The 24,931-nt window shown below is 49.7% G+C and overlaps 1 protein-coding gene across 1 annotated transcript in view; it reads left to right on the plus strand.

Annotated features, from left to right (window-relative positions):
- LOC135811242 (tripartite motif-containing protein 2-like) overlaps positions 1 to 24,931 on the plus strand; it is a 191,246-nt gene continuing 166,315 nt past the window's right edge. The window contains exons 1-2 of the mRNA XM_065324442.1: positions 1 to 1,026; positions 18,566 to 18,821. Of these exons, the coding sequence (XP_065180514.1) occupies positions 82 to 1,026; positions 18,566 to 18,821 (1,201 nt within the window). The 5' untranslated portion in view covers positions 1 to 81. The remainder of the gene's footprint in view (positions 1,027 to 18,565; positions 18,822 to 24,931) is intronic.

Below are 24,931 nucleotides of genomic sequence, written 5' to 3' on the forward strand. Positions count from 1 at the left end.
TTTTCGTCTCTTTCAAGACTTTGTCCCTGGTCGCTTACAATTATTCTATAGTGAGTGGTCGGCGGTACGCGAGTTGCTGGAATGGCCGCTGAGGAGAATGCGGTGTTCACCGCTTTGGGCTTGAACCAGGCTGAAGTGCCCTATCTGGGTACATTGGACGTGAATGAAACAGAGGATGAGTTGGGTCGAGGCTCATTTGCTGTGGTGTACAAGTCCAAATGGTGTGGATTGAAGGTGGCCGCAAAGGCACTTCATTCTATCCTGATTGATCGAAGAAACCAAGGACGCGACGTCGTACTGCATGATTTTGGAGCAGAGATTGCACGCATGGCACGTCTTCGCCACCCACATCTGTGTCCCATTTTCGGCGTGGGCATGGTCGGAACAACTCCAGCCATTGTGGTGGAATTGATGTCCGACACACTGGAAACAATGAGCGTTGGTGCACGCAGACAGGACTTGCTTCAGCTGATGCGCTACATCGAACACACTGCTGCAGGTCTTCGCTACTTGCACTCCATCCCGATGGTGCATCGCGACTTGAAGCCAAGCAATGTCCTCGTTGCCAATAGTGTGGCCAAAATCACGGATTTCGGCGTCTCCAAGCTACTGCCTAGCGTTGCCGATCAGTTCCGTGAAGCCGCTCAGTCCATGACCCGACAGCCTGGTACACCGTTATTCATGCCGCCAGAGGCGTTGCAAGAGACGGAATCTGGCCGAGCAAGGTACGATCTTTCGCTTGACGTCTTTTCGTTCGGAGTGACGGCAATGAGCGTGCTGAGCGGTGTGATGCCCTCCATTGAGCTCATGTTCGCACCAAGATCGCGCCAGGCAGCTGACGGCAGCCACGTCGCTATACCCGAGCTGGAGCGGCGACGCGCGGAGTTTGCTCGCATCCCTGACGGCCACCCGCTGAAGGACCTGCTGAGACGCTGTCTTGCTGACCCACCGGCCCGTCGACCAGATGCAGAGGAGATTCACGAATTCGTCCAGGGTGTTGTTCAGTTCTTGTCCTCATTGCCGCAGGTACGTGTGTGTTGAATTGTTAGAACTACAGTGTAGGTTAAAAGAGGATAAATACGAAATGACGTCAATGTTGTATTGTCGTGGCACGAGTCCCCAAGAATTATTAGAGCTTCATAGCATTCAACTTCCCTTGCCTTGCCACCTGGACCTCGTCATTTTCCTGTGTTGGAACTTCTCGATATCCGAGGGAGGAGGGGGGGGGGGGGGGGGGATGGGGTTGTGAGTAAATCTAGAGTTTCCCCCGGTCGTTGGTTTCAACATTATCTTGAAGCCTGCAGTCCACGAACGTTGAGACGGCCATGTATATGTACGCACATTTCTTCTGTAAAATTTCCTAGGCGTGCGCTACACACTACGTGTGCGCTGCTTACTACGCGTGCGCTGCACTCTACGCGTGCGCTGCACTCTACGCGTGCGCTGCACACTACTAGTGCGCTGCACTCTACACATGCCCTGCACTCTGCGTGGAGCTGCACACTACGAGTGCGCTGCACTCCACGCGCTCGCGCGCGCTGCACACTACGAGTGCGCTGCACTCCACGTGTGCGCTGCACTCCACGCGTGCGCTGCACACTACGAGTGCGCTGCACTCTACGCGTGCGCTGCACTCTACGCGTGCGCTGCACTCTACGCGTGCGCTGCACTCTACGCGCACTCTACGCACTCTACGAGTGTGCTGTACACTGCTAGAGCGCCGCACTCTAAGCGTGCGCTGCACACTACACATGAGCTGCACACTACGCGTGCGCTGCACACTACGAGTGCGCTGCACTCCATGCGTGCGCTGCACACTACGAGTACTCTGCACTCCACGTGTGCGCTGCACTCCACGCGTGCGCTGCACTCTACGCGTGCACTGCGCACTATGAGTGCGCTGCACTCTATGCGTGCGCTGCACACTACACTGATTAAATTGTGGATGAATGCATGCGGGTATAAAATCATTCTCACAATAGACTTCTTAAAACTCGGATGTTCAGCCAATACAGTCGTATTTAAGCAAAGAGAAATGGGAGGCAGAATTTCCCTTCTTGGAACTCTCCGCATCTGAGCCTTCCAAGTTAGAAGGTTGTTGGTTTGCGCTTGGTAGATGTGTAAAAGCTAAGTGTTAGGTGGTTGAATGTTTCAATGTCCTTGTCAGTGTTGTCCCTTGTTGTCGCACTAAAATGAGTAAATTATCGTGTCCGTTCTCAAAGAGAACTCACGACAGTCGCTAACAAACTGTTAAACACTAGCGGCTGGTCACAAGTTCCCAGTTAACTGTGGTCCACAGTGGGTAGCAGCACGGCTGGAAAACCGCTCCCAGGCACAACAAGGTACCTCTTGTATCTCAACGTTGGTCTTTGACCAAACCACTGCGCCTGCCTGTTGTCGCACTATCAGACTGTATAATGTCTCGTCACCTTGGTGGACTGTTAATCATGACTCGTAGCTTACTGGTCCCTTTGACTCTAGACTTCATTTCAATGAAGTCTAAAAGGAATTTTATGGTTATCAAGCAACAGCATCATAGAAAAAAGAGTTTTTTCAACTGAAAATCCCTCTATTCAGTTGCTATTCACGATCTACGCATGCGCTGCAAATGAAAATTCTTTTATGGTTGATGTAAAGGTTATGACGTTTCGAGACAGTCACCCACCCCCTTGTAAATTATTCTGTTGATGGGTGACTGGCCCGAACATCATATTTTTCACATCTACAATTACATCTGGCTTTGGAAATTTTATTTCCATTGCTATAAGGTTCGGCCTCATTACCTCTGTGCTGAGCTGATGAGCCCGCAAAGGTCGAAACAGTTCTGTCCGCAGATTGAGTACATCTACAATTAATGAATATCCAATGCAGCAGAGAGAATCATGAATAGCAACTGGATAGTGCAGTTGTCAGTTGACAAACCACATCTTCTATCACTCCTTCTATTACCACCATTCAATTACAAGCATACGACGAGTGGATTAAATTAATGAGGGGGGGGGGGGTGTTCAGGGAGCAGGTGTTAATGCTCAGTGTCGTGTACTGAACTGAACCACCGTCTTTTCTTATGTAGAGTAAGACTGGCTCAGTCGGATCAGTCAACAGGAAATCTAGAGTTTCCCCAATAATAGAGATACCTTAAACAGCGTGGACAGTCCTTTACGGCACACAATAGCCCTTTTGTTACATTCGTTGTGACAGCATTATCTCAAGGTGTGCAAGATCCACAGCAGCCATTACATACCACAGTACAGTGTGACATTAAAGCCGAGACCTTTGGTCGGTGGAGCCCCTGGTACCTCACCATCACTGCTGCCCAGTGCAGCCCCTGCTCAGTAGCTGTTTGTTTTTGTCCACATAATTATTTATTTTTACGAGCTGGGTTTGTGTATATTAAAATATCAGTTTATATGTAGTATTAACTGTAGTTAACACGCATGTAACGTTCTCTCAGCGCGTGCCCGCCTGCATTTACTGCACATAGCACTCCATATTTACCCGTAGCGATGCCGCTACTTCACACTGCATTCCACATCTACCCTTAGCGCTGTCGTTGCCCACGCACACCGCTGTGCACGTGACACGGGCACGGTTCGCGCCACGAGGGAGCGTGTTCCCCTCTAGCTCTGTCGGCAGCTAAACCTACCAGCGCATCTGACCCCATATGTGCATGCACTCGTGTTCTTTGTTCCTGTTGTTGCTTACCACTCTCACTTGCTGTTTGCTCCAACACTAGCTCTTTGCCAAATTTTCAAAAGTGTCGTTTTCCTGTACCTCCAGCGTTATCCATTCGAGACTATGGCCTCCCCTGCGTTCAGTAAACTCACTGTGCGGGAACCTACGCCTCAACCTCGTGGAACGGGGACTTAGTCCCGCCGGCAAGAAAGCGGAGCTGCTTGCCCGGTTGATACAATCCGAAGTCGGACCCCACGCGTCCTCTGTGACCCCCGCCGAGGCTGCCCGACAAACTGTCGAGGACAGGGAGACCCGCGAACCTACTATGCCTGTCGCCTCCGTGTCCGAACCTACTATGCCTGTCACCTCCGTGTCCGTGGCAATCGCGACTGCCCTGACACCGTTTATGGACCGACTGGACCATTTGGAAGATGCAACACAAACAGCAGCCTCAGCCCCAGGTACGTCCACTGTGCATTTGTCTAGTGTTTCCTGCACCATGCTGCGTGACGACGGGCCTGTAAATATTTGGGCAAACGCACCCCAGACCGTGATCGACAAAATCATCACACACCAATTTGTTGATTTACAACAACTGTTGCCCCCGACCGCCACGGACGTGCCAAGCCCCCACGCTCTAGTGTTGGGCGAGGAGGCACCCGGAAAATTCATGCTGTCCTCCCAGCCACGCATGTCCCGACGCATTTCGGACATCGAACATTGGCTAGAAGCATGTACGATATTCGCAGCCGTCTATCTGGATGCGCATCCGGGCAGAGCAGTAGAACTGTTGGCGTATCAGCACCATATTCTGAACTCCAGCAAGAAATTCACGTTTTCCGCAGTTGCGGAGTATGAACGCGCCTTCCGCCATCACGTCCCAGCCGTCACGCCGTTGGGACACAACACCACAAACACTGTCCACTACCGTGTTCAATGCCCGTGCCGGGCCCTTTCGGTCCAGCTCCGCGGCAGCCCGCTCGTCCACCGACCAGTGTCGCCTCTACAACCGGGGCGTGTGTCGCCGAAACCCCTGTAAGTACGTTCATCAATGCAGCACCTGCAATGTCTCTGGACACAGCGCACGAGATTGTCGCACAGGGCAACCGGCCAGCACGCGTTCCGTTGCACCTACAATCGCCCTGGACGCCCGTTCACTTGGATCGGCTTGAGTCGGCCCTGGCCAAGCACCCTGAACGCGCATTCGTTAACTCTCTTGTGCATGACATGCGTGACGGTGCTGTAATCGGTTACTCCGGTGATCGCTCTCATTTTGATGCTCCCAATTTAGTCTCTGCATTTAAGAACCCCCAAGCTGTCTCTACTTACCTGTCTAATGAATGCATCGAGGGTCATATGGCCGGCCCGTACACCCACTTACCTCACGCAGATCTGCGCTGCTCTGGTGTAGGCGTGGTCCCCAAGAAGTCGGGTAAACTCCGCTTAATTTTGCATTTATCTGCGCCTCAGGGCACTAGCATTAATGACGGTATAAGCCAAGACGAATTTTCTCTGCACTATATGACTATTCCGACTATGCCCCTTGGCCCCGTCCGACTGGCCCTTGCTGGGCATTCACTGGGACAACGCATTCTACGTTGACAAATTCCTATCCTTTGGCCTTCGGTCCTCAACATTTCTGTTCAACAGCTTCGCCGACGCCCTTTGCTGGGTAGCCACGAATAGATTCAATGTGCATGACCTGCTCCACTACCTCGATGATTTCCTCACAGTTCAACCCCCACAGCCGCCAAACTATGCTCGTCGGCACTTTCTCACGTTACTCGCAGTCATGGAGCACGTGCAAGTTCCGTTAGCCAAGGGCCCTGACACGGTGTGCCCACCGTCCACAATTGTCACATTTTTGGGCATAGAGTTAGATTCCCAAGCATGGGAGATGCGGCTGCCAGCCTCAAAGCTGTTGGAACTAAAGAGCACCCTTGACTCCTGGGTACACCGAGTACAGTGCACCAAACGGGAATTGTTCTCGTTGGCAAGCTCTTTGTCATTTGACGCCAAAGTAGTACCGCCCATGCGCACTTACTGCCGCCGGCTCTTCGACGAGGCCAGCCAGTTCACGTCCCTTGACAGTACCCAGCGCCGGAACCAAGAGGCTCTAAACGATATATCCTGGTGGCACGCTCGCATTGAGTCATGGAACGGCCGATCACTACTGCCAGACCCATTCTGGTGCAAACCCACCGAGATGCAGCTGTTCACGGATGCCTCTGACTGTGGCTATGGCTTGTTCTGTGGCAAAGAATGGGTGTACGGCCAATGGGAGGCACTCCACAAGGATCTGTCCATAGAATGGCGCGAATTGTTTCCCATCGCCCTTATCTGCGTGACGCTAGGCAAACGACTTTGCAATCGTCGACTATTAGTTCACTGTGACAACGAAGCGGTCTGCACAATCTGGCGCACAGAAACTTCTAGGTGCCCAGAGATCATGACACTTGTTAGGATTGCATTGCTAGCAGCTGCCAAGCATACCATGGTTGTGTTTTTAGCACACATACGTGGTGTTCACAACGTTCTTGCTGACCATTTGTCCCGGCTGCAGGTTGAGAGCTTCCGGAAGCTACATCCCCAGGCGTCTCCTGTCCCCATGTCGCTAGAAGTCTGGCAGCTGACACGCCTACTGACCACACCATGGGCCTCATCCTTGCGGGAGTGGCAACAAGTACCGCCCGGTTGTACGCTGCGGGTGTGACGGCATCCGAGAGGTACGCCAGCCTGCACCGTGTCGCTCCATACCCAATTAAGGCCACCCGCCTACTGGATTTCCTAGCATACATGTCATCCAAGTGCAGGCTGGCAACTATCAAGGTCTACCTCCATGGCCTCCGGCATTCCTGCGTGGTCAACCACCTGACGTTGTCCCCGTTCCAGGACGGACGACTGGACCTGCTGCTCCAGGTTATCGCCCGCAACCAGTGCACAAGCAGCCAGGTGCAGGAACGCCGTGCTGTCACGCAGCAACACCTCCGTGCAATCCAGGGCTTTCTGCCGCACTCCGGTCTATCACCAGCGGACCAAGCCATGCTCTGGAGCGCTATCACACTCGCCTACTACGGGTTCCTGCGAGTCAGCGAGTATGCCTACACCGACCCGCGGAAGATGCTGACGCAGGAACGTGTCTGCATCCGGAAGAGCACAGTGACGCTGGCTATCCCGTTCTCCAAAACAACGCAACTGGGAGAGGGCAGCGATGTGACGGTCGGCGCCACCAACGATGGCACCTGCCTTGTAGCCGCATTCTCGGAGTACGCACAGCTACGCCCCCGAGTGGCGGGAGCGTATTTCCGCTGCCATTCTGGCCAGCCGCTTGGCCCCTCAGACATGAACGACTTACTCCGCCGAGCTCTCCCTGGCCAGAAGATCACCAGCCATAGTCTGCGTATCGGTGCAGCCACTGCCGCCGGAAGGAATGGCCTGCCACCTTACGTCATCCAAAGGGCCATCCGATGGCGGAGCAACGCTTACCTCCGGTATGTCCGTCTGTCAGAATCGGACATGGAGCCAAAGGCACTGGCGACAGCGTGAGTACATACACCGCCCTCCTAGCACTATCAGCTGCGTGAGTGACGGCACTGCCCCCTTGACACTATCTGCTGTATGAGTGACAGCACTGCCCCTCTAACACTACTCGCTATAGGTCGTGATGACCACACTGCCCCCCCCCCCCCCCTAGCACTGCTGGTGGCAGGAGCGTCCGCACTGACCTCCTAGCAATCCTATCTGTATGAATGCTTTTGCTCTCCCGTGCTGCTCCCTGGATAGGTGATGGCACCTGTCTTCTTGACACTATCTGCTGTAGACTCAAATGCATTTATGTCCTTGAACGTCGCTGTGCACTTGCATGTAGTTCCCATGTTAAGGTCAGCTAGATTGGGGCTCACGCCTCCCCCCAGCAATCTCATTTTTGGGTGGCATTCACATGGAGTGGGTGGCTGCAAAGCACCCCGTAAGCCTTTGAGCTGACACCCAACTCCAGGTTACCAGCCCTTCTGCATTCGTCCTACCATGCAGATGTCCGGGTGTAAGCGTAACCCCTTTAGCAGCCTGCTTCCACATCTGTCCTACCATGTGGAAGTGCGGTGTAAGCCTAACCTTGTTAGCGGCCCCCTCCACATTCGTCCTACTATGTGGTGGCCTGGGTGTAAGCCTAACCCCATTTCCCCCGCATGAGTTCCAGTCTAGCCCAAACCTTGTCTTCAATGTCTGTGCGTGCAGTGGGATGTTAATAGTAATAAAAACAAGCAAACACAGAAAACCCTACACACACCATCGTCCAAGCAATTAGTTTCCTCACTGCAAACTCTATACATGTAACCTTAACCAAATGTTGGTCCAGGAGCCATGCCGAGCATGTGGTTATAATTATAGGAATAGTAGAGAAGAAACCACTTGCTTAGACAATGGTGTGTGTGTAGGGTTTTTTAGGTTCCTTTGCAGCTGAGGTTAGGCTTGCTTGTCCATGGTGTGAATGGCTTGCAGTGCATACATGGTGCGTGCAATCACGTAGCTTACTGTTTATGCTCTGAAGTAAATGCCTTGGTCTGTATATGTGTGTACGTGTATGTGTAGGTGTGTGTACGTGTGTGTACGTGTGTACGTGTGTGTACGTGTGCTGTTTGTGGGAGTTACTGTGCAAGTTACTGTGGGAGTATCTGTGGGGGTGTTGGCGCGGGGATGCTTGCGGGGGTGTTCGTGGGTGTGCTTCTGGAGTGTGCATGTGGGGGTGCTTGTGGGAGTGCTTGTGGGAGTGCTTGTGCAGTGTTTGTGTGGATACCTGTGGGGGTGTTTGTGAGAGCGTCTCTGGGGTAGTGGAGGGGAAGATTTTGTGAATGTGTGTGCAGGTACATGGTGCTTGTATAGGGATGCTTGTCTATAGGAATGCTTGTATAGGGGTGGTTCTAGGAATGCTTGTATAGGGGTGGTTGTATAAGGGTGGTTGTATAGGGGTGGTTGTATAAGGGTGGTTGTATAGGGGTGGTTGTATAAGGGTGGTTGTATAGGAGTGGTTGTATAGGGGTGGTTGTATAGGGGTGGTTGTATAGGGGTGGTTGTATAGGGGTGGTTCTAGAGATGCTTGTATCGGGGTAACTGTGATAATGATTGTTGTTTTGCTTGAGCGAGTGCAAACCAACCGGTGGACCTGTACCTGTCACAACTCTTGCATCTTGTCAGTCACGGGTACATCCAAGTGCGGCTATTGTACATCAGGGAATCTCAGGACTCCTTGATTGAGTCCCAACCGGGTCGGAAGTAACGCAGTGTTCTTTTTCCATGTGGGTCCGAGTACCCACCAGACCGGTCGCTGACTCGGTTAACCTTGCTCTGGAGCAGGATCTGCCGGTGCTTGTGGTTATGCTTGTGAGAGCGCTTGTGGTTATGCTTGTTGCGTGATTGTTGGGTGCTTGTGGGGGTGGTGGGAAGTTTGTGGTTGTCCTTTAAGCTAATCTTGTTGGGTCACTTATGGGAGTACATGTGCATGCACATGTATTTGAGGATGTGAGGGTGTTAGGGTGTTAGAGTGTTAGGGTGTTAGGGTGCTTGTTGGGTTTATGGTAGGGCTACATGTGCATGTTAGCACAGTACAACACTCCCTGCATAAATACTGTGATGTTAGCACAGTACAACACTCCCTGCATAAATACTGTGATGTTAGCACAGTACAACACTCCCTGCATAAATACTGTGATGTTAGCACAGTACAACACTCCCTGCATAAATACTGTGATGTTAGCACAGTACAACACTCCCTGCATAAATACTGTGATGTTAGCACAGTACAACACTCCCTGCATAAATACTGTGATGTTAGCACAGTACAACACTCCCTGCATAAATACTGTGATGTTAGCACAGTACAACACTCCCTGCATAAATACTGTGATGTTAGCACAGTACAACACTCCCTGCATAAATACTGTGATGTTAGCACAGTACAACACTCCCTGCATAAATACTGTGATGTTAGCACAGTACAACACTCCCTGCATAAATACTGTGATGTTAGCACAGTACAACACTCCCTGCATAAATACTGTGATGTTAGCACAGTACAACACTCCCTGCATAAATACTGTGATGTTAGCACAGTACAACACTCCCTGCATAAATACTGTGATGTTAGCACAGTACAACGCTCCCTGCATAAATACTGTGATGTTAGCACAGTACAACGCTCCCTGCATAAATACTGTGATGTTAGCACAGTACAACACTCCCTGCATAAATACTGTGATGTTAGCACAGTACAACACTCCCTGCATAAATACTGTGATGTTAGCACAGTACAACACTCCCTGCATAAATACTGTGATGTTAGCACAGTACAACACTCCCTGCATAAATACTGTGATGTTAGCACAGTACAACACTCCCTGCATAAATACTGTGATGTTAGCACAGTACAACACTCCCTGCATAAATACTGTGATGTTAGCACAGGACAACACTCCCTGCATAAATACTGTGATGTTAGCACAGTACAACACTCCCTGCATAAATACTGTGATGTTAGCACAGTACAACACTCCCTGCATAAATACTGTGATGTTAGCACAGTACAACACTCCCTGCATAAATACTGTGATGTTAGCACAGTACAACACTCCCTGCATAAATACTGTGATGTTAGCACAGTACAACACTCCCTGCATAAATACTGTGATGTTAGCACAGTACAACACTCCCTGCATAAATACTGTGATGTTAGCACAGTACAACACTCCCTGCATAAATACTGTGATGTTAGCACAGTACAACACTCCCTGTATAAATACTATGATGTTAGCACAGTACAACACTCCCTGCATAAATACTGTGATGTTAGCACAGTACAACACTCCCTGCATAAATACTGTGATGTTAGCACAGTACAACGCTCCCTGCATAAATACTGTGATGTTACCACAGTACAACACTCCCTGCATAAATACTGTGATGTTAGCACAGTACAACACTCCCTGCATAAATACTGTGATGTTAGCACAGTACAACACTCCCTGCATAAATACTGTGATGTTAGCACAGTACAACACTCCCTGTATAAATACTGTGATGTTAGCACAGTACAACACTCCTGCATAAATACTGTGATGTTAGCACAGTACAACACTCCCTGCATAAATACTGTGATGTTAGCACAGTACAACGCTCCCTGCATAAATACTGTGATGTTAGCACAGTACAACACTCCCTGCATAAATACTGCGATGTTAGCACAGTACAACACTCCCTGCATAAATACTGTGATGTTAGCACAGTACAACGCTCCCTGCATAAATACTGTGATGTTAGCACAGTACAACACTCCCTGCATAAATACTGTGATGTTAGCACAGTACAACGCTCCCTGCATAAATACTGTGATGTTAGCACAGTACAACACTCCCTGCATAAATACTGTGATGTTAGCACAGTACAACACTCCCTGCATAAATACTGTGATGTTAGCACAGTACAACACTCCCTGCATAAATACTGTGATGTTAGCACAGTACAACACTCCCTGCATAAATACTGTGATGTTAGCACAGTACAACACTCCCTGCATAAATACTGTGATGTTAGCACAGTACAACACTCCCTGCATAAATACTGTGATGTTAGCACAGTACAACACTCCCTGCATAAATACTGTGATGTTAGCACAGTACAACACTCCCTGCATAAATACTGTGATGTTAGCACAGTACAACACTCCCTGCATAAATACTGTGATGTTAGCACAGTACAACGCTCCCTGCATAAATACTGTGATGTTAGCACAGTACAACACTCCCTGCATAAATACTGTGATGTTAGCACAGTACAACACTCCCTGCATAAATACTGTGATGTTAGCACAGTACAACACTCCCTGCATAAATACTGTGATGTTAGCACAGTACAACACTCCCTGCATAAATACTGTGATGTTAGCACAGTACAACACTCCCTGCATAAATACTGTGATGTTAGCACAGTACAACACTCCCTGCATAAATACTGTGATGTTAGCACAGTACAACACTCCCTGCATAAATACTGTGATGCATTCGTGAACCACTTTACAATCAATGAAGAACTGCACCGACACCCGCGGTCAACTGGGTACTCACTACTCAGAGCGAGGGTAGCATAGATGCAGCTAACGAGGTTCTCCCCCTTATCGGGCATTGCACCACCTCACCCTCACCGTTTATGGCACTGCATCTGCCACCCTGGTGTAATCAATCATGGTGATGGCCTGGCACGAGTGAAACTTCTCTTAGCTGGTCGTGTTTCTCAACACAAGCGTAAGCCGGTCGTAACGCGGATGTGCGAACTTTACTTTTATTTTTACATGTACATGTACATATACTTCTGAAGGTGCTCGTGAAGGTTCTTGTTGCTTGTGTTAGTGCTTGTAGGGGTATTTCCAGGGGGGGGGGGGGGTGCTTGTGTTGGTGTTTGTAGGGGTATTTCCGGGGGGGGGGGGGAGGGGGTGCTTGTGTTGGTGCTTGTAAGGGTATTTCCGGGGGGGGGGGGTGCTTGTGTTGGTGCTTGTAGGGGTATTTCCGGGGGGGGGGGTGTGCTTATGTTGGTGCTTGTAAGGGTATTTCCGGGGGGGGGGGGAGTGCTTGTGTTGGTGCTTGTAAGGGTATTTCCGGGGGGGGGAGGGAGGGGGGTGCTTGTGTTGGTGCTTGTAAGGGTGTTTCCGGGGGGGGGGGGGGTGCTTGTGTTGGAGCTTGTAGGGGTATTTCCGGGGTGGAGGGTGCTTGTGTTGGTGCTTGTAGGGTATTTCCGGGGGGGGGGGGGGCGCTTGTGTTGGTGCTTGAATTTTCCGGGAGTGGGTGGGAGGGGGTGTGCTTGTGTTGGTGCTTGTAGGGGTATTTCCGGGGGGAGGGGTGTTCGTGTTGGTGCTTGCAAGGGTATTTCCTTGGGGGCGGGGGGAGTAGGGTGCTTGTGTTGGTGCTTGTAGGGTTATTTCCGGGGGGGGGGGGGAGAGGGGATGATGCTTAGGGCCTGGCGGATAATGCTTGGAAAAGTAGCGTGTTCTGCTCGACATTCTGCTCGTATTCTGCCGGTATTGTGCCCCATTCTGCTCGTATTCTGCCGGATTCGACGGACCAAGCTTTAACCCATTCAACGCTAAAGACGTATATATTATTATATGTCTTTTTCAATTCCAAATAAGGAGTGCAGAGCCTCGGTTGGACCATATAACCCTCCGGCTACGGCTCTTCCTGCTCCGCTGCTCTTGTGCGTTGGACTGATAGGCCAAGATATCTGTATATCCACTAGACTACAGTGAGCTATAGGTACATGGTGCTGCGGGGTTGAATGCCTCAATGCCTCACTGGTCCATATTGGGGAAATATGCTTGTTGACAGCAGCAGGTATTTTGTTGGTGTTCCCGGGCGGATGGTTGATCTGTTTGCTAACGTAGAGGGGTTGTCATTTGGCTTTCGGAGAGGTTGAAATGTCCCCATACCCAGGTTCATGGTGATATCCAAGAAATCCACTACTGTATTAAAGTTTGGTTTGATAGTCATTCCCAGGTCAAAGCGCTTGAAGATCTATATCCACGTTGTTTGAGAGCTAGTTGAGCTGAAAAGTGCCCACAACCTTACCGGTTTTGGCACCATCATAGCCGCATATCGTTCCATCGAACATATAGTGTCCTTGTCGTATATCCAGGGATGACCGCTATCATAAAAAGGAGCAATTTTTCGGCCGTGAATGATGTCCATATCTTGCTGCTTGATTGCAGTGAACTGCTGTGCAAACGATAGAGCAGAGAACAAAGGATTCGCTAACCAATCAAGGGGTGAAATTCTACCACATCAAAGCATAGTAACGTGTGCTGTGCTGCTTGTCTGGTATCTCCTTAATTAGGCCACTCAATCACACAGGACATACAGGACATACAGGACATGGTGTGTCTCCATAGGTTTACTTCTGTTTGGTGACGCATAGCAGCCATAATTCTCTCCGGTACCATGTAGTACTATTCTCTATATAGTTTGGACGATGAGATAATAGAAGAGTAAACTGATGAGGAGCAAGAACATGCACAACCATCAGGTCAGTGAAACACAAAGAATTCCCGAGCCCTTGAGAGAAGCCCACCAAACGTTCTGGCCTACGGGTGATAGCCTGCATGACGTACATACGGCATGCAGTGCATACGGTCATAAGTGTACAGTGGTTTACGCATAACAGTCAGAATATTACTACATCTCCCCTTTTAAGGCGCGCAGCAAAAAGGAGAGAGAGAGAGAGAGAGAGAGAGAGATAGCAATTATTATTATTATTATTATGCTCTATTCGCGTTAGCATCAGTGAGCTTATAAAGCTCACATATAGCCTTCGCTTAAGCCGCAAGAAGGAGCAAGTGAGCGCGAGGAAGCGCAATGCACACAGAGCGTCAAAACAAAACAAAAAACAAAAAACAGAAAAAAAAGACACAGAGCGTCAAAACAAAACAAAAAACAAAAAAACAGAAAAAAGAGACAAGCTGCAAGAAGGAGCAAGTGAATGCGAGGAAGCACAGTGCACATCAAGCATCACAATCACAAAAAAGACAAGATGGAAACGCAAAGTTATGTCCATTGTTGCATTAGCGGCTACATACAACCTTCACCAGGTCCTGCCACTGAGGGCGATCCTGGGCGAGCTGCTGCAGCCTGTTGCAGTCATCTCCATTATCTATATAATTATAAAGGTATAAATTATGTCCATTGTTTCATTAGCAGCTACATACAGCCTTCACCAGTTCCCGCCACTGTCGACGGTCTTGGGCAAGCTGCTGCAGCATGTTCAAGTCATCGCCAGTCTCTAGGGCGGTATTATTTTTCAGCTTTTTGAGATCATTATTGAGCGTTCGCGGGAGCGTTGTTCTTGGGCGTCCCCTAAAGCTGGGGCCGTTACCCCCTAAGAAGTAAGCTCCCATGGCACGTCTGGCTGGGGCTGCCTCTTCCAAACGCAGCACATGACCAAACAGCCTCCATCTAGCATCTCTGATGATTTGGCTCACGGGGCGAGATTCTGTGCGTTTATACAGGGAAGTGTTTTTTATTTTGAGCGGGTATTTAATGCCTATCACTGTTCGCAGCTGCTGCCTGTGGAACGAGTCCAATTTCCGCTCCTGTGTCCCCGTGAGACTCCACGTGCCACAGTTATAAAGCAGGATTGGTAGAATGAAGCTATTATAGAGGCGCACTCGTAGAGACTCTCTGATGTGTTGCCCTCTCAGCCATATCACCCACATCCGGTGAAGTGCGCTTGTAGCCAACCGCTTTCGTCTGCCTATGTCCTCATCCACTCCAAGCATCGAGCCCAGCTTTATTGTGTGTCGCCACTGTTCCTCTATTCGATCCTTTTGTCTGCTTATCATGGTGTGTTCCGTCTTCCCCTCATTCATCTTCAAGTTCCACTCTGCTAACGAAGAGGATATTGTAGGAAGGCAATCTTTTAGATACTTTTGGTCGGTACTGATGAAGTCCACATCATCTGCATATTCCGACTCTCCGGGCAGAAGCAGCTGGACGTCTCGGTCTGGTCGCGGCGGTAGACGGTTTCGTACTTCTCTTAACGCAGCTTCCAGGTATATCGTAAACAATACCGGCGACAGAGAATCTCCCTGTGGAGTCCCATTGTATGTTTCAAGTGGCTGGCTCAGGATGTTGTTTAGCCGTACTTTAATGGTGGTATCCGTAAGTAAGCACTGAATAAGATGTAATTCGTCCCGGTTCACAATAGTCTCCAGCACGTTCATGAGCTTTGGTCTTGAAATAGTGTCAAAGGCTTTCGACATATCAATTCCCAAAATGGCGATATCTTCCTTTACTCTTTGGCATCTTGCTGCCAACCATCTGTAGGAGTACACAGCATCCGCTGTACTTCTCCCGCTGCGAAATCCGCTCTGGCAGGGCGAGAGGTATTGATCAACTGCCGGCTTAATACGCGTCAATACGATTAGAGACAGTAGCTTGCGTAGTGTATTTAGAAGGGTAACTGGCCGCAAATTTGCAGGAGGACCTCTCTTCTTGCCCGGTTTCGGCAACGGGACCAATATACCATCACCAAGCTGGATGCGTTGATCTTTAGCGTAATTATTGAATAATGTGGCTATGTTGCCATGCAGTGATTGCGTCCCATACTTCAGGAGCTCAGCCGGGATTCCATCGGGGCCGGATGCTCTGCCGTTATTTAAACGTTTTGCAGCCTTGGACACCTCCTCAGTCGTTATGGATCGGTTCAGTGGCATTTCACTCCTCTCCAACATAGTTGTTGCTAGTGCCTGGTCGCAGAATATAGTTCTGAAGTGTTCCTTGACCGCTTCCACCGATTCCGCAGGTTGAGATATAATTTTGCCTTCAGCATCCTCAACGATAACCGGTGATTGTTTCTGACGACGGAGTAGCTGGGTTGCTTTGAACATCTTTGCGTCATTCTTTATTCTTCCTATTTCTCCCACTCGTTCATCAAGCCTGCTCGATGCCATCTTGAGGCATTCCCGCCGAATCTGGTGTGAAATGCGATTGCGTTCTTGCTTCATCTCAGAAATCTTCCCAGCGTCTTTGCAGTTAGTGAGATCCAAACGTAACTTGCGTTTTTTCTCGGCTAGCTGTTCAATGGCATTGTTATAGCCATTTGTATGTACTTTTCTTCTTTTTGGTACTATGCCAATGGATGATGCAGCTGACTCCTTCATAATGCCGGTGATCTTCCGGGAATGCTCCTCAACACCCATGTTGTCCATCTCACGGCATGTCAATTCCAGACCCCGCTCGATTGCCGCTTGGTATGCCTCCCTCTTGCTCAAGTCACTGAATTCAGATACACTGAATTTGTCATTGGTCTCCCTTGATATGCATGGCGCATTCAATTTCTTGTAAAGATTGGTCAGGTTGACTTTAGCGAGGACAAGGCGGTGGTCACTCTCCATCTTTGTCCCCGCATATGACCTCGCATCTTCCACCACAGAACGCTCACTATTCCGACAGAATATATAATCGATCTGGTTGTATATGGGTATTGCTGAACCACCGTCTGGGTTGTGACGCCATCCTGTCCATGTTGTGATATGTGCCGCACGGTGTTGGAATGCAGTGTTGCAAGCAAACAGGTGGTTGTCCGACGCAAAGTCAGTCAGAACCTGTCCACTGTAATTGCGGCGGCCTCTTGAGTGTGCTCCGCAGCACGACAAATCATGTCTCCCCGTAGCTGTAACGGAACGTTTTCCAACTTTTGCATTGAAATCACCTATCACGAAAAGCATGGCTGATGATCGAAGCTTCTGAATTGTCTCCAATAAACTGTTGTAGAATTCATCCAGACAGGCAGGGTCCTCCGCAACGCGTCCAGATGTTGGTGCATAAACGTTGATAAACGAGCACAAAGTTCTATCGGACAGCCATAGCTGCAGCACAGCGATCCGGTCAGAGATACTCCAGTATCTGTGAATTCGGGGCAGTAAACTTATTTTTACGGCGAATCCAAGTCCATAGTGTCGAGAGGTCGACGAAAGACACAGGAGTCGATAATTATCAATAATTCCATCGAAGCCCTGAGTGATTTTCGTCTCTTGCAGGCAGCAGAGTTCAGCTCCATATCTTGTTAGGTCACAAATAAGTTAATTTTTTTAAAAATTTGAATTTAGTCCACGAACATTGAAAGTTCCGACGTGAAACAAGCTACTCTTGTTTCTACGACTGCTACTCAGAATACTGCGGGTCCTCAAACCCACCTGCTCATTAGCGAAAGACATAGGCCATAGGGTTCAAGAACAGAACCACCATGGCTGAGAGGCGTCACTCTCTCATCCAAACAAAAAAAAAAGAGATAGCAAAGCAGGAAAAAAGCTAAAGACAAAAGAGTGGCGCAAAATGGCTAATAGAATCTGTCAAGACTGTGCCATGTGAAGAGAAAAAGAGTCTGAGAGACATTATGCAAGTATCCTGGCAAACAATCTCAAAAAATATTCGAGTTCAGCATATCTGATGGGTGTGTGAACAGCACGTCCAGAATGGGTGATTCTACCTGAACCATTAGGAACGGACACACCCACTTCGGACTTGGCCGGCTTAATGAGTCTGTAGGGCAGCGCTCTAGCGAAGTTGTCCTTGGTGTCTTTCAGCACTATTACTTTTTTAATGCTTCTGACTTAGCCAGTACATACATGGCAAGATTTAGACCCTCTGTGATCTTCTTTGCCTCGCTGCTGACTTCATCGTATGCTTGCTCAGGCGCGATCATAGAGTTTTGTTGCTATTGTCTTTCATCAGCTTGCTGTATTGCTACTTTGCTACTTACTACAGGGTTTGGGTTTTATCGGCTTTCACGATGATTTCCTGAACTGGAATTGCAATATTATGAATGGCTATATGTTAACCTTTACACACTGGCCATATTTTTGATTCTGGTTATCAGATTTCCATAACCTTGGCCTGTCTAGAAAGACCCTTCACTCTGCACAGAGAACAATGAGCCCAATATCAACACCACACTTGTCACATATCAAATACCGCAGCACCTCGAATAGTCCATCGAGCTGAATATACCAGCAAATTCCCTCGATGCCAGCCATTTCACACTCATTCATAGCAGAATGCTCCAATCGTGCAACGCTCCATTGTAGCCTATTGGCAATTGTTGCATTGGAGAGCTGCGCTGCTCTTCTTCTTTCCTGGTATTTTGATTGTGAACTTTCGTCAAGAACGGTAGAAGTGGTGAGCATTTCAGTGCAAGCAACTACATCAACCAAAAACAGATGATTTTGTATGGTCTTGTATCAGAGGGTTAAGCTATCTTCTCCACGCCGCTTTTTTATACATTATTCCCTGCAGACAATCTTCATTGCTTGCTCTGTTGTGTGGTTTCATGTTTGTCTTTTACCCGATTTACGCAGACTGCATCTCCACTGGAAGAATCTATGGGTGCTTCTGCAGGCCTCGTTACCACTATACTCGACACTGTGAGAAGTGTGTCAACTGCCGTACGGGATCTCTCCACATCTCAGCAGCAACTAGGTACCAGGTTGGAGAATCTCCAGCAGGAGGTCTCTGCTGAAGCTCGCACAACCAACGACAAGATGGATGAAATACAACTGGAAGCCCGGACTGCCTATGAACAAGTGGCACAGCTGAGCGACACAATGGCGAGAGGTAAATCATTTGCTGTCAACATTTCTGCTGAAATGATGTAAACGCTCCGATGTAGTGTCATCATAAAGCAGGGAATGTTGGTTGAAACACTAGTGGGGAAATGGCCGTAAATACATGCCTGCCCACACAACCCTATCTAAAAATGGGAAATTCTGGCACCAGGGTTTCTTCTCTCTCTACAAAGATCTGCTTTTAGGTTTGTCACATCGCATGTAAAGAAGTCAAAAATTGCCCGTTGGGTGATCTATCGTCGACAGAGCGAAGACCTACAGCAACATCACAAACAGGTCCCCGCTCAAGTTACCCCCCAGTATAGCCTTCCATTCACCCGCACTTGGCGCCTCCCACCCACCAGAACCAACTGTTGTGCAGACTCCCCACTGTACAAGTCTCTATAATACTATTGTAGTGACAGACTCCCCACTGTACAAGTCCCTATAATACTATTGTAGTGACAGACTCCCCACTGTACAAGTCCCTATAATACTATTGTAGTGACAGACTCCCCACTGTACAAGTCCCTATAATACTATTGTAGTGACAGACTCCCCACTGTACAAGTCCCTATAATACTATTGTAGTGACAGACTCCCCACTGTACAAGTCCCTATAATACTATTGTAGTGACAGACTCCCCACTGTACAAGTCCCTATAATACTATTGTTAGGTTCGGTAGACAAGAGACAAGTAGTTTATTGGTTAGAATATACGAAGTAGAAAAACTGACAAGATTCAATCTGTAAACGACAGAGAAGACCTTCAAAGATATGCGTGCGTGCATACACAGTAGAGCTAAAGTTGTACGGCATTACGTCATAACATAACACGCCCCTTCGAAGATAAAATTCCATGGGTGTCAGCCGGACACAAAATAACAAACACAGTAACATAATTATTATACTCTCACGCCCCTTCTGAGATAAAACCTGGTTTTGTCTCAACAAAAATAAATAAATAAAGTCATAACAGACGAGATGAAATGACATAGGCATGATGTCAAGATGAGACCAAATGCTACAGACAAACATTGTCACACATATGACTGTCCAGACGTAGATGTAATGGTGAGACGATCAGGTGTCTTGCGAATACGAGTGCTACGACGAACAGGCTGGGTAGCGGCGTCAGTAGGTACACGTACGGATGAAGTTGGGGAAGGGGTATAACTAGCGGAGTCAACACACGGGGGAACATACGGACGGAGAAAGCGGCGATTACGCCAGAGGACACGGCCACTGGGCATCTTGACGAAGTAGTCGCGCCGACTGCCAATTGCTACAATGACGCCACGCATGGACCACAGCTTGGTCTGGTGGTGCTGAACATCAACATGGGTGCCAATCCGTAGAGAATGGAGAGAGCGTGCCGATTTGTCATAATGTGTTTTCGGATCTACAGAGTCCACAGCTTCAGCAGACGCAATCCAGTGTCGATCAAAGCTGGCACGGTGGGCGAACACAAACGACTGGAGGGACTGACCGAACAACACTTGGGCGGGGCTGCTGCCATTAGGGCGGGGAGTATTGCGCCACTCCAACAGTCCGCGTTGGAAGGAGTCTACATCCAGATCTCCATTCCGGGTCGTCTTCTCAATGAGCAGTTTCACTGCTTTCACTGCTGATTCCGCGTGGCCATTGGATTGAGGGTAGTGTGGGGTGGAAAAGCACTGTTCCACACCCCAACGCTCACAGAACTCACGTACACGGGAAGCGGCAAACTGCGGGCCTCCATCAGTGAATATCTTGCGCGGTACGCCAACATCTGCGAACCAACGGCGGAAGTGACAAATGATGTCATGGGAGGTAGCGGTACGGCCAATTCGAGCTACACACGGCCAGCCGGACAGACGGTCAGAATATACCAGGAACTGCCAGCCTTGACAGGAGAAGAGATCTGCGCTGGCATACTTGAATGGAAATGTCGGCTGTGGCTCGCGCATCAATGGCTCCTTCTGCTGCGAACGTTGGAGCTCACGACAGACAGGGCAGGCACGGATCAGGGCTGTGATGTCATCACTCATCCTCGGCCAGTAAACCACTTGACGCGCACGACGCTTGGTACGTTCCAGGCCCTGGTGAGACGAATGCAGGTCAGTCAGTACACGGCGTTGTAGAGACTGGGGCACAACAAGACGAGAGCCACGGAGGACAATGCCGTTATCCAGGGTGAGGTGCTCACGGCCATTCCAATACGGAGCGAGAGCAGGTGGCATGTGACGTCTGGCAGAAGGGAAGCCGTCACGAATATATGAGACTAACTGCACGTAATCAACGTCAGACTGAGCGGCATCGCGGAGCTCGTGGAACGGAAGACCAAATAGTGCTGATCCGGAGTCATCCTGCTGAAGGCATGCACGGATGGCTTGTCCAGATAGCGAGTCGGCTTCTCCCAGGAGATCATCGGCAACCGGGTTCTGCACTGGAGCACGCGACAAGGCGTCAGCAAAGGCATGCTCAGAACCCTTGCGCCACGAGACGTCGAATTGATAGAGTTGTACCTTGGTCATCAGACGATTCTCAACCTGGTCCAGTGTGTATGTGTTCAATATTGGAACAAGGGGCTGATGGTCAACAACTACATGAAACGACATGCCAGCAAGATAGGTGTGGCATTTTCGGATGGCCCAGGCGACACCCAACATCTCCAGTTCGATCATTGCGTACCGGGATTCAGTGTCGGTGATGAATCTGCTGCCGCACTGAATGAGGCGCAACGAATTATTCTGGTACTGCCAGAGGCCAAATCCGAGACCCTTGGTCCTAGCTGCATCACACTCGAGACGTGTCTGTGCTGACGGGTCGAAGAAGGCCAATAACGGTGGGTCAACAAGTGCTTGCTTCACAGCGTCCATAGCGACTGTGTGCTCGGGTAGCCAGAGAAACTCATTCTTGGCTTTCAGCAGACCGCGGAGAGGCGCTGCGTGTTCGGCGATGGTTGAGCTGAAATCACTGCACTGGTTGACGAGACCCATGAATGATCGCAAGTCAGTGCGATTGGCAGGGATCTCGAAGTCGGTGATAGCGCGGGTCTTTTCCTGGTCTGTCTTCCAGCCGGACTTGTTTATCACGTAGCCGCAGAAATTGATCTCGGTCTCGGCGAAAGCAAACTTCTTGGCTGACAGGGTGATACCATACCGACGAGCGCGTTGAAGAACTTCACGAGTTCGTTCCAGGTGCTGCTCAAAGGAATCAGTGAAGACCAGGCAGTCATCCACGACCTTGGAGAATTGCTCAATACCAGCGAATGCTGCATCGGTCCGCTGGTTGAATTCGTCGCCAGCAGAAATCAGACCTTGTGGGTTCCGCAGGTACTGATATCTGCCCCACTGTGTGATAAATGTGGTCAAGCTTCTGGACTCCTCGTCCAAGGGGACCTGCCAGTAGCCGTGGCGAGCATCCAGCTTGGTAAAATACTGGGCATTACCAAGGTTAGAAACAACATCGCGAGGTGCGCGCATGGGATGCGCGGGCCGGGCGACTTGCTTGTTAAGCTTAGTGAAATCCACCGTCATCCGGACTTCTGCAGTGCCTTTCTTTTCGGCTATGACGATGGGGTGACACCACTCCGTTGGCTCTGAGACCGGTGCGATGATGCCATCTGCGACCATCTTGTCCAGCTGGAGTTTCACCTGGTCACGATAGGCGTAAGGTAACCAACGGGCATTGTTCAACTTGAACGGCTGGGCGTCAGGCGCGAGTTGGATGTGCATCGGCTGACCGTCCATGGGTCGGAGCGTGTCCTCTGCAAATACGTCAGCGAACTCGTCGAGGAGGTCCTGGCGGATACGTACACGCTGGTCTGGTGTAGGGTTGCTGTGCTCTGCAGAACGGGATGTCCCTTGTGTCACTGAAGCGATCTGTGGCCAGTTAGGCGGCAAGAAACCTAACGCCTTGAGCGAGGAGCGCGACAGCAATGCGCTACTGAGTTCGTCATACACATGTAGACGAGTGGTGTGCGTGACATCACGAGCGACAACCCTGGCGGGAACAGTTCCCAAGCTGGTCAATGGCTCACCGTTCACGGCGACAACCTGGTCGGGGTCAGGTTCCAGATCAGCTACACTGCCACCAAGTCTGCGGAGATGACTAGCACCAATAGCATCAACATCCGAGCCAGTATCTGGCAACCACTCTAACGTGCACGACCGGTCGTTGTCGTCAAGACGTGTTGACAGCATCACTTTGTCACCAGCCTGCACTGCGTGAATGGTGAGGCATGCGATGGTCTTGCGGCACATTGCCGCGAAGTGATCCCTGCCCTTACACTTACGGCACTCTTTGCCCTTGGCAGGACACATTGACTTCGTGTGCTGGGATCGTCCGCACTGCGAGCACTTCGCCGGCTTGTCAGCTGCAGCAGATTTCGGCTTACTAACCAAAGCGGATTTGCTGCGTTGATACGATGACCTTGTTGCGGCATTCACGGATGCCGGTACCATGCCGTCACCGGTCTGCTGTGCGGCTTCTTCAGCCCTGCAGATCTTGGCCGCGGTTTCCAAGGTGAGGGACAGAGCTGCCAGGAGCTTATGGCGCGTGTCGTCGTTGGCTATGCCAACTACGATGCGGTCTCGCATCATGTCGTCCGTCACCTTGCGGAGGCTCTGGGGACAAGTACTGCATAGCTGAGGTGTACACGTACTGCACAGCTCCATATCAGGGAAATCGCACTGTGCAAACAGCTCCCTCATTGCAGTAAAGAAGGAGTCAAATGACTCATTGCGCTGCTGCTTTCTATCGTAAAACGCAATTCGATCTAGGAGGGAGTTCCGTTGGCGTCGGATGTATGCTTTTACTGCTATGATGATCTCCGGAGCATCGGCACTGTGGGAGATGACAATCACATCTTCGCGCATGAAACGACGAATGTCGGCATCGAACGCCTGGCGAAGAGCGGACACCCGAGTCTCACGACTTTGGCTGGCGAGGTGCTGGCACACAGCATAATCTCTCCAAGCCTCCTCCCATGCCGTGAAATCGGCCATGGTTGCAGTGCTGAGCAACACCGGTCGCTCGACAGAAATCGGCTTCTGACTGCAGGATGTCGAAGTGCTGGGTGGTGCCTGGTTGTCGCGCGTTGCGTTTTAGACCAGTGTGGTGAGGCGAGTCTCGCGTGCCTCAGCCGCTTTCATCTGCTGCTGCATCAAGGCGAGCAGGGATACGATTTCAGCACTGATTGGGGAAATTCCAGGTTCCGCCATCACGACAATTCTACAAATTCTACAACTACAAGACACTTCTGCTACACGATCGATCTTTTGAAGATAAAAGGCTACAGAATTCACGGACAACTACAGGCTGTCAAATATTCCGTACTCAGGTTACTAGTAGTTCACTGCGCCATGTTAGGTTCGGTAGACAAGAGACAAGTAGTTTATTGGTTAGAATATACGAAGTAGAAAAACTGACAAGATTCAATCTGTAAACGACAGAGAAGACCTTCAAAGATATGCGTGCGTGCATACACAGTAGAGCTAAAGTTGTACGGCATTACGTCATAACATAACAACTATTGTAGTGACAGACTCCCCACTGTACCAGTCCCTATAATACTATTGTAGTGACAGACTCCCCACTGTACAAGTCCCTATGATACTATTGTAGTGACAGACTCCCCACTGTACCAGTCCCTATAATACTATTGTAGTGACAGACTCCCCACTGTACCAGTCCCTATAATACTATTGTAGTGACAGACTCCCCACTGTACAAGTCCCTATAATACTATTGTAGTGACAGACTCCCCACTGTACAAGTCCCTATAATACTATTGTAGTGACAGACTCCCCACTGTACAAGTCCCTATAATACTATTGTAGTGACAGACTCCCCACTGTACAAGTCCCTATGATACTATTGTAGTGACAGACTCCCCACTGTACCAGTCCCTATAATACTATTGTAGTGACAGACTCCCCACTGTACCAGTCCCTATAATACTATTGTAGTGACAGACTCCCCACTGTACAAGTCCCTATAATACTATTGTAGTGACAGACTCCCCACTGTACAAGTCCCTATAATACTATTGTAGTGACAGACTCCCCACTGTACAAGTCCCTATAATACTATTGTAGTGACAGACTCCCCACTGTACAAGTCCCTATAATACT

This window comes from Sycon ciliatum, chromosome 3 (genome assembly GCF_964019385.1).
Source record: "Sycon ciliatum chromosome 3, ocSycCili1.1, whole genome shotgun sequence".
In the NCBI taxonomy this organism is placed as follows: Eukaryota; Metazoa; Porifera; class Calcarea; order Leucosolenida; family Sycettidae; genus Sycon; species Sycon ciliatum.